This window comes from Pipistrellus hanaki (genome assembly GCF_964339955.1).
Source record: "Pipistrellus hanaki genome assembly, chromosome: 1".
NCBI classification, from domain to species: domain Eukaryota; kingdom Metazoa; phylum Chordata; class Mammalia; order Chiroptera; family Vespertilionidae; genus Pipistrellus; species Pipistrellus hanaki.
The window spans coordinates 49,688,801-49,705,730 of NC_140503.1; the positions used below are offsets into that span (position 1 = coordinate 49,688,801).

Sequence of the window (16,930 nt, forward strand, 5' to 3'; positions counted from 1 at the left end):
CAATTCTATTCTTATAATGGTCATAATAAATCATCTTCACATTTCAGTATTTAACTTAAGGCAGACAAGTCAACTTATGTGAACAAATTATGGTCAAATATTTTTAAAAGAAAATGACTAGTGGGTGCAGAGAATCATCCAACAGAAATAAACTTACTCTGAATAAGCTTAGAGCTCTAATGCATTTAAAGAGGCCCAAATTATGTTATATAAAGGGTTTCAGAATTGGTTTTAAAGACAGTCAGATGCTGAAAAAGTCAGATGTTGGGATCTCATGTAAAGCAAAATTCCACAAATCATATCATCAAACAACATTTTTTTTTTTTTTAAATAAGACAGCACTAATTAAATTGCAAGAGGCCAGAAAGTCTATATTCTTTTGCATAGAAATGGGTATATTTATTTACCTTAAATAAAACATTCCAAATTGTATGATGTCACTAAATTATAATTGCAAATGCATTTAAACACAAATTCTCTCTAAATAACAGACCTAGAAATTGTATATTTAAGTTATAAAGCCATTTTGGAAAAAGCAAAGCTATCAAGAAGTCTTCAGAAGACTTTATGGGAAGATTTAGTAATAGGGTGACAGTATAAGATCAATATTGCTGCTATTAAAATTGCTACCTTTTAAAAAATTCAGGGAACATGGGAAAATTAGCTAACAGTCAAATTTTGGTTCTCAGTGGCCTGCATAAACATAGTCATTTATTTCAATCACTTAAATAAATTAGATTAAGCTCATCAAACTTCAACACAAACATATCTTCACATACCCCCTTTACTTTTATAAATTACTATTTCTCATGTTTAAGATTTAAATACTTATATCTTTTCTGAACAACTTATGCTAAGTTTTATGAAATACGTTTTGACTATAATATTGGTAAGGGGGAGCCCTGCGGTGTTGGTTGGAGTATCGTCCCTGTGTGCCGGAAGGTCCAAGGTTTGATTCCCAGTCAGGGCACATATGGAGGGCAACCAATTGACACATCTATCTCACATTGATGTCTCTCCTCTCCCTGTCTCCCTACCCTCCTCTCCCTGTCTCTAAAATCAATTTGAAAAAAAGAGATAATATTGGCAAGGGAGGAAAAGGTTGATAATATTGATGGTGAATGGATGAGGAGAAAAGTTTCAATTCCATGCAGAACTGAATTATACAGAATCTGCAGTAAAATCTGAATTATACAGAATCTGCAGTAGTTTCAGACTCTACAACAGTGCTGGTAAATATGTACATATTTATTGAAAGAATGAATGATATCATCCTTTCAAGAAGTTACTATTTGAGAATTTCTTTTAAATCCTTGGATTATTTGCCTCGACCACCCCTCTTTTACTCTTCCAGTTCCCTTAATGTAGATTTCCAGTTTCTTTTCTATTTATCTGTGTTAACTCTTAATAAAACCATTCTTCACTAAGTACCAAATATGACATCCCTGTGAATGACTCCTAAATTGACACCTCTATCCTCAGACTGATTGCTGGACTTCTCCATACGGACATATTCTCCTTCCATCTCAAGTTCTTAAGTAATTCCAAACCCACACTTTCATCACTGCCCCACGCTTCCTGCCCTTTCCGTGTCTACTCTTCTGTTTTCTCTGCCTTAGCACCACCTTCTCATGGTGATGAGAACCACTGTCTCTCCTCCTTTCCCCAGGTCCCTCCACACTTCCCACCACAGATCCCAATACCCAGAATTCTCTAGTTTCTGAAATAGGCACACATCATTCTCAGTGACATGACACTTCCTCTTAGAACTTGTGGCTAAACTATTTAAGTCTTTATAGTCCCCGTTACTCCCTGCTTCTTTCATGCCATACATAATTGCCTGAGCTACTGTCCTCACCAGTTTTGAACAGTCAAATGCCATGCAGTGCTTCCTGTTGCCTAAATAAAACAGAATGAGATTTGATATCTTTTATAATGTGGTCACAAACATATCTTTCTATACTTTTACCTACATATAACATTATGTACCCTATTATCCAAACAAAATAATTTTATTTTCATTTTCTGAACATAGCTTATCCTTTCAAAGCTCCTGTTTCTTAACTTCTCCCAGATGAAATTTTATACCACATCACAATACAGGTCAAATGTCACCTCCTTTGTACTCTTAGAATAACTTGTACTTCTCTTTGTTTTTTACTTCACACTATGCGACACACTATTGTTATTTTTTGTATGCTTATGTTATCTTCTCTCCTTGAATGTAAATTATTTGAAGGCAGATTCAACATTAAATCTATTATCGTTTGTCACTCTCATGTACAAGTAGGTGCTCAATGTTTTTTAATAATTGACTGATTAACACTGTGGCCCAATACTTAAAATTTGCTATAATACTTTTCGATTAAAAGCAGGACTCAGTAAGTGGTAGTTATTTACCTTAGTATTTATGTAAATGGGGTTCTCAACAGGAATACCAAAAAGGTATAAAATATCTTGTTATAAAGATGAATCCACTTACAAATCAGTTTTATTAGAACAATATAGTGAGGTTCTTCTATTTCTGAGAATTAATGTTAATGCACTAAGCTATCCATACCACACTGTTAAGCAGGTATAAGCTTTTGAGAATATAAATAAACTATCAATATTTATTCTTCCTGATAACTCTGCCATTAGTGTTACATAATCCCTAACCATGCAAAGGACTGGGGACAACTTTATCTTCTTTTGAAAAAAACACTGATTTTAGAGAGAGAGGGAGAAACATCTGTGTGAGAGAGAAACATTGATCAGTTGCCTTCTGTGCACCCTGAATGGGGATCAAACCCACAACCTAGGTATGTGCCCAGACCGGGAATCAAACCCATAACCTTTTTTTGGTGTATGGGACAACACTCCAACTAAACAACCTAGTCTGGGCTGGTGACAATTTCTTTATCTCAAAGAAGAAAGAAGTCCTACTTTGGAGGTATATATCACTATCTTGTAATGACTTAGCAAAATGCTCTAATGCTGTATATAAAATAGGTATAAGCTTTTAAAACTTACTTTGAAAACAGAAGTACCAAAAATGTATCAAGTTAAAAAAAATATGTAACTTTTAGCGTGTTTTTTTTTCAAAAGCAACTTCTCCATTTGTATAATATAAACCATTTTTTTCTACTCAACCATCACATTCCCTGGTTTTACTCTGCCCTAAACTAAAGTGATAACAGATAGAATTGTCATTAATACTTTTCCTGAACAAAAAACCTGGTGAACTAAGCCTTTTTGTCCCTGTTGCTTTCATAAAAAGAATGTGTATGTGGGGAGAGGAGGAGCAACACAATGTTAAAAAGGCAAAATAATACAGCCTTTTAGATCACAGGTCAGTTAGTTAAACTTCACCTCTGCCTGATTATTCTATTACCAAGTAACATACAAATTATACTTATTCTATGTAGAAATTGTTGTATTATTTAAGAAATTCTAAACATAAGGTCTTATTTGACAGAGAGTATTCTAAATCAGGAATACATTACTTCTTGACCTTACAGAACTCCTACAGTGATGTTTGAAAGAAAAAAAAGAAAAAGAAAGTCATTTAAAAATGGGAACGGGAGTGATTTAGAATCTAGAGCATAAACACAAAGTAAGACTCATTCCGCATGCAGCCATGGCCCTCGGTACTGTTAAATGACCAATGATGAATAACTCCCGACACCTTCTGCCAGGCTTAAGAGGTAATATGCCTCATTTTACTGCAACAAATAAGGCTCCTCCTCCTATCAGTCATGGTCCATTCCAATCAGCAGGGTGCCAATAAGCCAGAGGGGAGTGAAAAGGGCCTCAGACAAAAAAGAAACAATAGGGAGCTCCCAAGCCCAACCTTGGAACCTTGAGCCCAATTTTTTAAACACTACAGTGCACATTTCAGTTAATCTTTATTATGCTAATGTTATTGAGTCTAAGGAACAAAGACACTTATTTCATGAATTACTTTTAAACATCAACTTCCCTGAATTTTCTTTTCTTTTGTTAAAGACTACTGACCATTTAACTATCCAGATTAAAACTCTCTCTCTTCTTTGCTCTGAGGTAGAAATCGAAACATAAATTATCACAAAGAAGTCTGATATAATCAACAAAGTTAAACAGTTCTCTTGTTTGATCTCCTCTAAATTAAAGACCAAGTGTTTTGATATGGTATTAAGCACTGAAATAAACCAGATGTTTCTTCCTCTATATAACTCTCCATGGGCACAATCTTAAAGGGTTATTGTCTGGCAAATGTTCAGGGAAATGCATTAGAAATGGCAGGAATGCCCAGATTTTCCTTTCCTTCTATCTACCCTAGTTTATTATCTAAACTAATGCATAATCCACAGGGCTTTGGGAACTTTGTGTAAATACTTTCATGTACAATTCTCTTTTTAGCTATGCTGAGATTAAGACCACAATTATCCAGGCTTAAACCTAAAATAAAGGAACCTTTGCAAATGTATTATCTGGCTTTACATGTTTAATCACACAGTATTTTATGTGCTCTTTAATACCTAAACTGAAGAACAAAGGTTGTACCCTCTGATGTTTTACACATGAAAGACCCTCTAAGACATATAACAGACAACTGGGGTGCTAAAATATCTTCCAATGACAATAGGATGGTGCTTCTCGATCTAAAACTTGATGCTATGTTAAAAATGTCACATTATAAAGAACTTAAACATTTCAAAATACTCCTCGTCACCATTTTCAAAGACTTATAATATCAAACATAAAATTCTGATATGCCAGACTCTTAAATGTAATCCTCATAAAATTCCTTCTCCTCATTTCTTCTAATCCTTCCTATGTCCAATGTAATGTATTGCTTTTCAGTACATTCTGAGAGCACTACAGTGAATGTGAGTTTTGTAATGGAGTTAGAGAAAGAATGTATTTGGGGGAGGTGTCCAGTGGGGAGGGGGCAGCAGATGGATTGAAGGAAGAGATTTGAAGTGTGCAGACTATGGCATGCAGTGATGGAGCAGATGGAATGCATCACCATCAGCTATGACAGAAATGATTTATGGAATGACCTGGCTGCTCCTGCCTAGTAACAACATAGGATGACAGAATTGAGTTTCCATGACAACCAAAGCCCACCCACTAACTAGATTAAACATTCTTCCCTGGCTTCCACTAACACTGATTTTGGATTTACTTTTCTAAATGCCAACTGATTGGCTCATATGTTGGTCATAAATATGGGGAAATAGTCAAGGACTTGGAAGGTAACTGAAAAGGAGCTTGAAGGACATCACTAATTCTTGCCTACCTGAATGCCAAGATTCCTTCCCATAAATTTTCTTTTAATATAATAAACAGACTTTTGAGAAAAAAGCCCCTGAAATGCAGGTTATATTTTTAAAAAAGTTCCTAGTATTAAAGGCTCAAATATTATTTGTCCTTCTACATGTGCAATCAGCACAAGGAATACGGCAGGCCAATCAAATACTTAGGAGGCCCTTGGACTTATTATCTCTCAATATAAAAGCCTAATATGCAAACTCAAAGGAGATCAGGAGTTCGGTTGCTTGCTATGACATGCGATGACCACCAGGGAGCGGCATGGAGTGAAGGCAGGCCCCAGCTGGCAGCCGGAAGGCCCTGATCAGCTCTGATCATCTGCCAGACCTAGGGACCCTACTTGTACACAAATTTCATGCACTGGGCCTCTAGTCCTATATAATAAAAGCCTAATATGCTAAGTATCCAACTGTTCGACAGGTTGTTATGACACACACTGACCACTAGGGGGCAGATGCTCTGACCTGTAGGTTAGCTTGCTGCTGGGGTCCGGCTGATTGGAACTGGGTGAGATGGGCTGGACATGGCCTTGAGCCCTCCCATGGCTTCGATCGAGCACCAGTGAAGTCCCTTGGCCTGGCCTGCAACCTCTCGCAATCTGGGATCCTTGGGGGATGTCGGAGAGTTGGTTCTGGCTAATCCTCACCACTGGTGCATGAATCCGTGCACGGGGCCTCTAGTTATGGAATAATTTTCTTCCTAAATAGGTAATTTTCACCAGGTGGCAATTAAGTAGACAACTGCCTTTGTTTAATCCTCACCAATCTTTAAAACAACTCACTGTACTATTCCTCTTTCTGAAAGTACAAACTAGTAAAGCTCATCAGTTCACGGTTTTCATCTAATATATATGGAGTTCACCATACCTACTTTGGTGATCTTAGGGCAAGAGACCTAATCTTTCTGAGCTGAAGTTATTTAACCTTTTAAACCTTAGTTCCTCATCTGTAATATGGGGAAAATAATGCCAACCTCACAGGGTTTTCTTTAGGATTAAATGAAAAAAGTCATGTAAACGCTTAGTATAGTGCCTAGCACCCAGTAACCAATTATAGCCGCTATTTTTTTTTGTGTGTTATCACCACTATTTTTGTCATATGATAAAAGACTGAATTCAACAAACATTTACTGAGTTCTATTTTGTGCAGGGCTCCATTATGTGATAGATAAGTTTGGCGTAGCTTCATTTCTCAAGAAACTTGTACTTGGCTGCAAAGAAAAGTTCATTTACAGAAACCATAATCAAAGAGGTTTACCTCCTTAAGGGTTCAATAGTTGTTCCCTATTAATTACTCTAACATTAAGTGAGAGTAATTCCCCATGTACAGCAGCAAATGTATTTGACAAAGTTAGCTGCACTTCATAGAAAATATAAGACAAGTCTGGGAATTCTGAAAGACATGTTATTTAGGATAAAAAAACAAACAAAAACAAAACCCTAAGGAAAAACTTCAGAAAGTATAAAAAAGGGGAGCCTCTTTTAAATGATTAGATTTGTAGTCTTTGTGGATTGCTGGTAAATGCTCTCCCAAAAAAATTCCAATATTAAAGCAAATCATTGCTTTGCTATTAATGTCTTGATGTGATATAAACTAGATGCTCAAGAAAATACTATAAAATTCCTCCAAATCAGTTTTATTAATTTTAGAATAAATTCTTCAATGACTCTGGCTTTTTATAGGGAAGGCTCTCATTTCCCATTTTTAATCATTTGCACATGATTATTATTTCCTTTTAAAAATATATAAAATAATTTCTGTCTAGGAAAAATTCCTTATAAGCACTTCCTTCTCTGGATCAGGAAATAACTGAGTTGTCTTTCTTGGTTCCACCTGACTTACGTTAATGGGCAACTCACTAAGTATTTGAAAGTAACAGATAGCTTTAAATATTAATCTCAGATTTAAAAATGTCCAAATGTCTCTTCTTTATACCTACATCTATTCCATAAAGACAAAGACATATATTTAAATTAGAGTTAGAAGAATAGATCTTGTGGCAATGTTCTCAAAGGTTATTTTAAGAGCAGCATGAATTGATACAAACTGAGAATAGTGCTGAGTAATGAAAGTGATCCTGTTATAACTCTATCCTTTAACTATGACACATACTACCCACAAAATACAATCACTACATTTCAGCAGTGTAATATTTATTTAGTAGAATATATAAAATCGATACTCACAGACGCCAACGCCTTTCCAAGCGCATCACCTGTCTGTGAGCTTCCAGCAGCATTCCCTCTGGTTCCTGAATATTTCAAGTAGAAAGACAAATCAAGAATTTTAGCAAGCTGGCATGCTTTTTTAGCACTCTCCCAATACCGGTATTTCAAGGGTTCTCTCTAATTGTTATCTCACAACTGCCATAATAAGCCAGCAAATACTCTACATGTGTTGTACTTAGTAGCTAAAGATGTTTCTACATTAAGGAAAATGAAAAGATTTATTTTCTTCCTTTCATTTTTAAATTCAATACTAAAAACATATTAAAAAGTATGGGGTTGACTGAAATTTCCATAACTCGGGAGTTTTGCCAATGTGAAAAAGCTCACCTAGAATGCTATCTGATCCATTGATGGGAGGAGTGTGTGAAGCAGCAACATAAGGTGAACTGCTGGTACTGCCACGATGGAAGCTGGACATCGGTGGAAGACTCGTGTTTATGTCTGTTGGTGAAACTGAGTGTGGAGGATAACTCTAGGGAAAGGAGGAAAGAGACATACTGTATTAAATACATTTTCTGAATAATATGCACATATAACTGGGCAACTACTGTAGCAGGTCAAAAAGAACATCACAAGTTAGCAACTCAAGTGGCATGCTTAATGCAGTAGCTTAGACATATTTCAAACTTCAGAACCAAATCTTACACTGGTAATCCAGTAAGAAACACAAGTGAGGACAAAGTGCTGCTACACTCTAGTCATGTGTTACAGCCTACCAAGCGGTCATGTGAATGAAGGCTGCCATAACTACTGGACTGAGACATGTGGGAAGTGGAGGTCCCCAGAATTCCACCAAAGCCAGGCTGGCTCATCCCGTTTGATGAACTCCAAAGATCAGAAGAACTGTGGGTCCCATCTAAGACAAAAAGAGAAATATAAAATTTTCCTTAGCTAAATTTTTTTTTCTTATTTTGATGATACTATAAAAATTCAAAGGCTATCCTCCAGATATTTTCCCCTCCCGTTTCCAACCTAGTCTTCTATCTAGTTTTCTTCCCTTCAAATTGCATAATAACTATCTAAAAAGAAGGAATAAAGCTTTACAATTAGAGAAAAAATAATCCAAACCAATAGATAGGCTATTATAAAAATCCCCCAAAGATCTAGCTTAATAGCAAGGATCATAAAAATTCCAAATTTGGAGATAGATTGAATTTAATTTTGGGTTAAATGGTTTACTCATAAATATTTTTTTAAAAGTCCTTAATCTATAACAAACAATTTACCTTAAATCAAACATTTTAAAACTGGAGAATAAAGAAGTTTCTCTAAAAGTAAATCTAAGTAATTGATAATGACTGTTACAATCAGCCTTCAAATGAAATGTGTTAGCAATGACTTCATTCACCAATGTAAAATCAAGGAACCACTTATGCAGTAATTTACTGCTCCCATAGTATAGCTTTCCATAATCCAAAACCACAGGAGACCAAATAAAAATTATTTGCTAGACATAAATTATTGGAAATGTAATACTTTTTCTATCTTAACAAGTCATATTCTGTCCTATGAAATTCACTCTTTATTTATATTGATAATTCTAGGAATGATATGAATCTGCAATTTAAATAAAAAACTAGAGTTGTTAATATCTTTCATACATTTAAATTATAAAATAAAAAATTCATTTTTCTCAGTTTAAATCAATTAAAAATTCAGTCAACACTAGATGGGCACTCCAGTGGTTTGCTGGATAGTCCAACAATGCAGTCAGCAATAAATCGCACTAGAGAATTTTAAAAGTAAATTTTCATTTACCTCAGCCAAAAACACCTAGATAAAAAAAATGTCTGAACTCCTATAAAGGTATTCTTTTACCTCACAACTGAACAATTTTAGCTAATATACAACAGATAACTGCTGTATTTGACAACTACTTGTCAGTACTTACCTTGCATAAAGAAAGTGCTAGCAAACATACTGGTTGGTGGCTTGGGAGATGGATAACTAGGAGATTCACGGTTGAAATCATCTGAATTTGGGGATGGTGCATATACCTTAAAATTAAATAGGAAATTTAATTAAAATGTAAATTTCTCTCATATAATTTATGTATAATGATTGTAGCATTACAAAGGGCCATAAAAGGCTTACCTCATAGCTACAAAGGCCTAACACAAGTCCAAAGAAACTGCTTAAATCCACATAAATAATGTCTAACTTGGTTACTATCTACATATTTATTTTTAGCTGATTACTAGAGAAAAATACTACTCCAAATACAGGGTAGGGCAATAGGAGATTTAGTTGTTTGTATAAAAAATAATGTAATTGTTAATAAATAATAATTTAAGAATAAACTCTTTTGTATACTCATAACTGTAAACCTGCCCCAACCTTATATTCCTGTAATATATCTTTGTGTGACAATTATACCAGGTGGTTGAATAAAGTCATAAATGTTCACTCTGCTTAAAGACATAAATTCATATAAACTCACAATTCAAAATGTGATGATGGAAACAAATGTATTTTGAACAGAGCACGAAATAAAATTTGGGTTTAATCATAGAAATTCATTCTTTTCACTGTTACAAGATTTATTTTTAAAAAATATGTTTGACTTTTTACAGAGAGAAAGGGAGAGGGATAGAGTTAGAAACATCGATGAAGAGAGAATCATCCATCAGCTGCTTTCTGCATACCTCCCAATGGTGATGTGCCCCCAACCAAGGTACGTGCCCTTTACCAGAATTGAATCTGGGACCCTTCAGTCCACAGACCACACTCTATCCACTGAGCCAATCTGGTTAGGGCTACAAGATTTATAAAAAACAAAACAAAACAAAACATTAGATTAAGTGCTACTATGCTTTATTACTATTTAAAAAAACTCATTTGTCAGAGCAGCACTAATTTTTTTTTGGCACATCTTTGCTTCAGATAAGCAAAATATGAACATTTTAAATGGGCAAATGGACAACATTGGCATTTTTTCTGGAAAACTAAAGGGTCAACCAAATAACTTTTAAAAAAATATGTTTTTACTGATTTCAGAGAGAGGAAAGAAGAGGGAGAGAGGGACAGAATTGTCAAGGATGAGAGAGAATCATTAATTAGCTAACTTCTGCATGCCTCCTACTAGGGATCAAGCCTACAACCCGGTCATGTGCCCTGACGGGGAATTGAATTAGCAACCTCTAGGTTCACAGGACGACACTCAACCACTGAGCCACACCAGTGGGGCCACATAACGTTAATACTTAGAACATAATCAAACTATTTGCATGATGACCACTAAACCCAAGAAAAAAAAAAGAATACATTTAAGGTAATACATGGTCTGTAAAAGTAAATCAGGAGTCAGGAAGAATGGAAAGGTGTATTATGAACAGTGTTTAAAACACTTCTTTTATTTGGTCTGATAAGAATACATACATTAAAATTCACTCCAAAATAAAAATCCTAAAAGTCCACTTAAGAATCACATTAACTAAAATTATGGGAGTATGTGTTAAAAAAATCATATTTTTTTTATAAGCATAAGAAATTTCTGGAATTATATATGAGAAACTTAATGGTTACACATCTGGACTTGGAACTGGGAAGGAGGACATTTACTTTATGCCCTTCCACACAGTTTGACATTTTTACCCTGAGCACATAGTTCTACACACTAATAAAAAAATGTTGAAGAAGCACACACTTAGATTACAATGGGAGCCAAATTTCTTATTTTCATAAACTGTCATTTATATTCCATTTAGTCTTTCACTGAGGTATTAACTAACTGTAAAGACTTCTGGGAAATTACTTAACCCTCCGGACTCATTTGAAAGATAGTGCTAACAGTACCTGCCTGCATCAGGTGGTTGGTAGAAAGATCAGACAAGATGATATATATAAAACATTTAGCACAATGATCACTCACCAAGTATTAGCTAATAGTAGCATTCTTATAGGAGCAGTTATAATGCTATGTATTATCCTTGTTCAGTCTTCAAATACTGTTTCTTATAGCTGTCTAATGTGATCTGAAAAATTCATCTACATAAAAGGTTAAAAAGCCAATTTTAACTCTTCTTTCTACCTGTACTAATACTTGCACAGGTGTGTCTTTTTAATGGATTAGAAACTCAGGTTAGTTTCCTACCTTTCAGATCCCAAAGGTAAAAATACACCTGTGATATCTGAGAACTTTGAAACAAGATATATTCTTATAAATTAGCCAGAAGGATCCTAGATAAGGGCAATATGGTAGATAAAATGTTTCACATATATATAAACATATATAATGGTTTAATATACACTGAGTGGCCAGATTATCATGATCTCTGAACACATAATAATCTGGCCATTCAGTGTGTGTGTGTGTGTGAATTTATACACACACACACACACACACACACACTCTGAATGGCCAGATTATATATCAATATTAGAGGCCCGATGCATAAATTCGTGCATGGGTGGGGTTCGGTCAGCCTGGCCAGGGGGAGGGCACATGGGAGGTTGGCCTGCCTGCCTGCTGGTTGAACTCCTGGTCAAGGGGACAATTTGCATATTAGCCTTTTATTATATAGGATTATATAGGATATACACTGAGTGGCCAGATTATTATGATCTCTGAACACATAATAATCTGGCCACTCAGTGTATATATTAAACAGAGCTTTCTAGTTTAGTGTTATTACATAAAAACAGTGTGAAAATGAAATAATTAGGTATACACATATGTGTTTGGAATGTATTATATAGGCTATGATAGGCAAGATAAAGTTTTCAGTAGAGGAATTTTGTCTTTTTTTCTTTTAATCAAGATTCAGTGTCTAAATTCAGCCACAGATAGATCCTCTCTATTCCCTTTATATATTGATTTTCCCAAAGTAGGTTAAAACCACAACCAACAAAAATAAAGTAAATCCAAAGATATAGCAAGAAAATACAGCATTAGAACATGTGTTGTTTTGTTGTAAATGATTATTTATTATACACATCATAACTGATCTTAAAGTATGAAATAAAAAATTCTCTATTTCTATACAGGTTATAGACTAAAACAGTAGGTAAGCCTCCCACTGATAATTATGAAAAAACTCTAGTTTTGATGAAATTTCACAAAAAAAACCTACATAATTTGCCAGTTTAAATTTAAACATAATTTATCAATTTATATTTCTTCATCCTTATTACCATTCAATTCACTGTATTCCGAACAAAATATACTTACTTTAATAAAAAGATAAATCTCACTTTACTTCTTTACAAATTGCTGTCAAATAAAGACTGTACTGATCAGATAATGGTTAATAGGTGGCTGTCGTGGAAAGCAAGAAAAACCGATATAAATCACACCAAGGAGAAGAGACTTGCCTACTCTTGTAAACATTTTAAAAGTATACAGAGAAAATAAAATGGACTCATTTTAGAGGTAAAGTTATTTTTAATGTTGGTTTTTATAAGGAGTTTGAAAAATAAATGGATTTTTGAAGGATAGAGCTTATAAATGAAAATGGTAAAAACTAAAACTACCATAAGTTTATCATATATTTACTAACGTAAGTTCAAAGTTTGTATCTTAATAAAAATGTTTTGAAAAACATGGTTCTTAGAGAGGCCCATCTAACAGCATTTCTAACCCAGCCAAAGAACTTTACTTTTGGTATCTTAACCATAGCTTGCAAAAACATAGATGCAATGTTATGAAGCAGCAGTTGTGCCAGTCTTGATTTTTCAGATCAAAGAGTTCTTGCGGCAAAGTGCAACTGATGTGGTCTCATAGACTTTATTAACTCCAGATGCAGGGAAATAGACAGCCAATTCCACAAAAAGAGCAAGTCTCTTTTAGTTACAATCAGTACCGGCTACAAATTAAAACCAGACTGCTTATGTCATCTGATCACCTGCACATAGATGCCAGGGTTTTTTCCTTCTAGTTAATGATCTAATCATATATTTAAATCTGAAGTATGATTTCGTATCACAACAAACAATCTCAAAATTAAGAGCAAAGAATATGTATGATTTAAAATGATTAAAATCTACCAGAAGTCAAACTATTAAAAAAAAAAAAAAAAGAAAGAAAAAACTACAAGTAATTTAAGATGTTCTATTAAAATGTGGTACTCAGAAATTGTCTTTAGAATTCTAGCTCCATTTAAGAATGTCAGGCTCGCAGTTAACTATCATGAGACTGTCTTTCTTCTTTCCCAAGCACTTACATTTTCTCCTTCAGGAATGGTGACAGAAAATTTGAGTGTCTGGTGAATAGAACCATAACATTTATTCCAACTTGAATGAATATATAACTGAAAATCTTAGAGTATCTCCCTTTCACTGTTAAAGACCAAATCCACATTAGTATCGTTAATGTCCTCATCGCATCCACCCAAATTGACTTTTTAAGAGTAATAGAGTACACCAGGGATGAATTTTTACAATTATAGTGATCACACAATTATCCTTGGAATGTTTTAGCCCATACAACCAATGTGAGTCAAGTTAGCAATTCCCTGTTTCCTGTATGGAAGGTTCAGATCAGTCACATGGATAAACCCAAATTCAGGGCAGCCACTTTGTCTAGCTCTAGAGGCTGGAGCTGTGTACTGTGTTCTTGATTTTAATGCCTCCTTCATGTAATTAATATTGGAAACATCTATGCAAAGCAGAGAGGCATAATTATTTTCTGATGCTTATTGAGAAAAGATAAAAGGAAGTAAAAAGCTTTTGCTAAAATGATCTTTTCTTTTATCTTGTCACACCCAGTGATGAGTTAAAACACAATGTCATTGCCCATGCTTTTTAAAATAGATTCACAGCCTGTGTGGTGACGGATATTTTTTAATATTCCAAATGACGAAGAGTGAGAATAGATGTATATCCTAATTAAGATACCTTCTACAGAAAACGAGAAGAATGCTTTAGATGAGCACCGGCCAGTAGAGGTTTCTGTGATGATGGAAATGTTCTCTGTCTGCGCTGTACAAGAGCAGCCACTAATTACACGGGACTATGGAACACTTGAAAGGTGGATAGTACAACCGAGGAAAGGAAACTTTAATTAATTTAGTTATATGTGACTAGTGGTTACTACAGAGCAAGAGTGTAGATCACTCTTCTTTACCTAACAGTTTAAAATCACACAAATTGCTTTGAAAGAAATATTCTAGCAGTCTCATAAGCTCCAAGGCCCATCAAGACCATAAACAGCCTAAATTCTCACTTTGGGAACACCTTCAGCAAATTTGGAGAGGAAGATGAAGAAGCTTATCCATTTTTCTGAGCATGTTCTGACAGAAATTATTACCAACATTTCAATATGGTTAAGCTTCTATTTGTTCTTTTGTCAAGATGCTTTGAATAGTCCTCTTTTAAGTTACAATATGTTAAATATCACTAAATGCTTTAATACATGCTAACATGAAGCTCCAATATGTAAAAACATTATGCTAAAAATAGTTTAGCACAATCAACTTACCAAAATAACAAATAAAACACAATCATTTGACTAATTAACCCTACCATCAGAATTTTAAAATAAAAATGTGAAATCATGTTCAGGAACATCCATTTAATTAATCTTATATTTTATATAACTATATTTTATTAAACAATACACAATTTTATAAGCTTGTACTTAAAACCTGAAAAAGAAAATACCAACTCAAGTCAAATCCTGAATATTATTAATTAAATTTGGGGGCAATAATTTTTAAAATGTGCACATTTAAGAGTTAACACTCAAAAACTAAGAAAAACTAAGTAATTATTTTAAGATTTACTTTTTAGTTATTCTGATTACCTATGCAGATTCCATACATAGTAAGTCACACAAATAACAGCTTCCTGAAATTTTGTGGGACTTGAATTTAGTAAAAAATAAGCTTTTTAAAAAAGAGTAAAAGTAAGTTCTTTAATAATTATACTCACTCAGATAAGAACGCCAGATAAGTGTTACAGGAAATTAAAGAAATTTCCTAAAAATTATTTCCTATTTATTCTTCTGATTATTTTGGATCCATTATTTTCTATAAACAGTGACATTATGTATACATTTAGATAAAAAGCATCTTTAACCTAAATGGCAAAACTTTAAAATTTCTGAAATTTGTCTTCCCACTTTCCTGTTCCTTCTCTAATCAAAATTAAAACATGACCTCAAAGAAAAAGTAATTAAAACATTTAATTAAGTCTATGAAACAGCAGTCTAATTAAAGGATTCCCCCATATCTAATACACAAACGACAGAGTTGATAAATATTTTAATGCTTTTAGTATTTTAATATTACATAAACAAGTTTTGTCATAGAGCCCAATCTACGACAATAGATTTTATGGTGATTGCAAACTTAGGGAGAAAATATTTGGATAGTTCCAGTACTAAATACCACAAGAACTGAAACCAAAAGGCATTATAAAGCAACATGTCTAAAGCACAGGATTAACTCAGGGACCTACAAACCATCTCCATGGAAGATTCCTTTTCACCTAATTAGCCTGCTAAAGCAATGGTAATTTATAAAAAGGTATGTTCATATTTTCAATAATTTCATAAATAAGAGGAGCAGAATCTTTTTTCAAGAATTTCCAGAGACATGTTTATGGTGAAGTAAAATGTCCTTGCTAATAACAGTAAGAAAAAATAATTCAATTTTGGTATACAACCTCTTAAAATTGCTACTTCCTCTGTCTAACAATCGTAATTGAATATTACTGATTTTCAATTGTGAGAAAAACTTCTTAGATAAATCAAGCACATTTTTATAACTTAACAGCACTGGGCATATTTCATTAGCTCTTTGTTGTAACTGCTAACATTTCTATAATAACCACAAAATTTTCCTAAGAGATAAACTGTGAAATTTTTAAGAGATTGGGTTTGAGAAATTTGTATGCTAGGATAATAGAGTATTTGAACAAATCAATGAGTGTCACTTCTTAGTTACCTGCATTTTAAAGAAATTTAGATCCAACAATACAGCACCTGATCCCTTTCTTTAACATGTTTATTAACTAGTCAAAAGGGACATAAACTTCTTTCTAACATTAATAAAGTTGATCAGTGATAATATATTCTCTTGGCAGCGCCTATAGTTTTAACTCACTGATATTTGTGCTCACTTGAATCAGGAAAAAAAAAAAAAAAAAAGACCTTGGATTCATATCAGGAATATAGTCTCAGATATTTTTGGTAAAGGGAAAAACAATCGAGTAAGATTTAAGAAGGCCTTGTCATTCAATGTCTTTAGTATTCCACCTTTAGAGAATTATTAAATGACTTCATATTTTCCTCATCATATACATTAGATTTAACTCTACTGAGCCCACAAACTGCCTGGAAATTTGAATTAATTGTGTTTTCTTTCCCTCGTTAATTAGCAGCAAAGCTCCAACAAAACAGAAATGTAGTTCTATACACTCTCAAAGGGGTTTCTGTGCTTTTATTAACTGAAAATGTTTATTTGAAAA

At 33.8% G+C, this 16,930-nt stretch overlaps 3 protein-coding genes across 9 annotated transcripts in view; 1 reads left to right on the plus strand and 2 right to left on the minus strand.

Moving 5' to 3' along the window:
• The window catches only part of CGNL1 (cingulin like 1), a 526,252-nt gene that overhangs the window by 255,002 nt on the left and 254,320 nt on the right, over window positions 1-16,930 (minus strand). The window lies entirely within an intron of this gene.
• Window positions 1-16,930, plus strand: part of LOC311619811 (histone-lysine N-methyltransferase SETMAR-like) — a 136,466-nt gene that overhangs the window by 85,190 nt on the left and 34,346 nt on the right. The gene's annotated exons all lie outside the window — the stretch shown is intronic.
• TCF12 (transcription factor 12) overlaps window positions 1-16,930 on the minus strand; it is a 310,815-nt gene that overhangs the window by 39,605 nt on the left and 254,280 nt on the right. For all 7 annotated transcript variants that reach the window (XM_084877301.1, XM_084877299.1, XM_084877300.1 and 4 more), the window contains 4 exons: window positions 9,414-9,519; window positions 8,239-8,378; window positions 7,850-7,994; window positions 7,481-7,545 (listed from right to left, as the gene is read on the minus strand). In XM_084877301.1, the coding sequence (XP_084733427.1) occupies window positions 7,481-7,545; window positions 7,850-7,994; window positions 8,239-8,378; window positions 9,414-9,519 (456 nt within the window). The remainder of the gene's footprint in view (window positions 1-7,480; window positions 7,546-7,849; window positions 7,995-8,238; window positions 8,379-9,413; window positions 9,520-16,930) is intronic.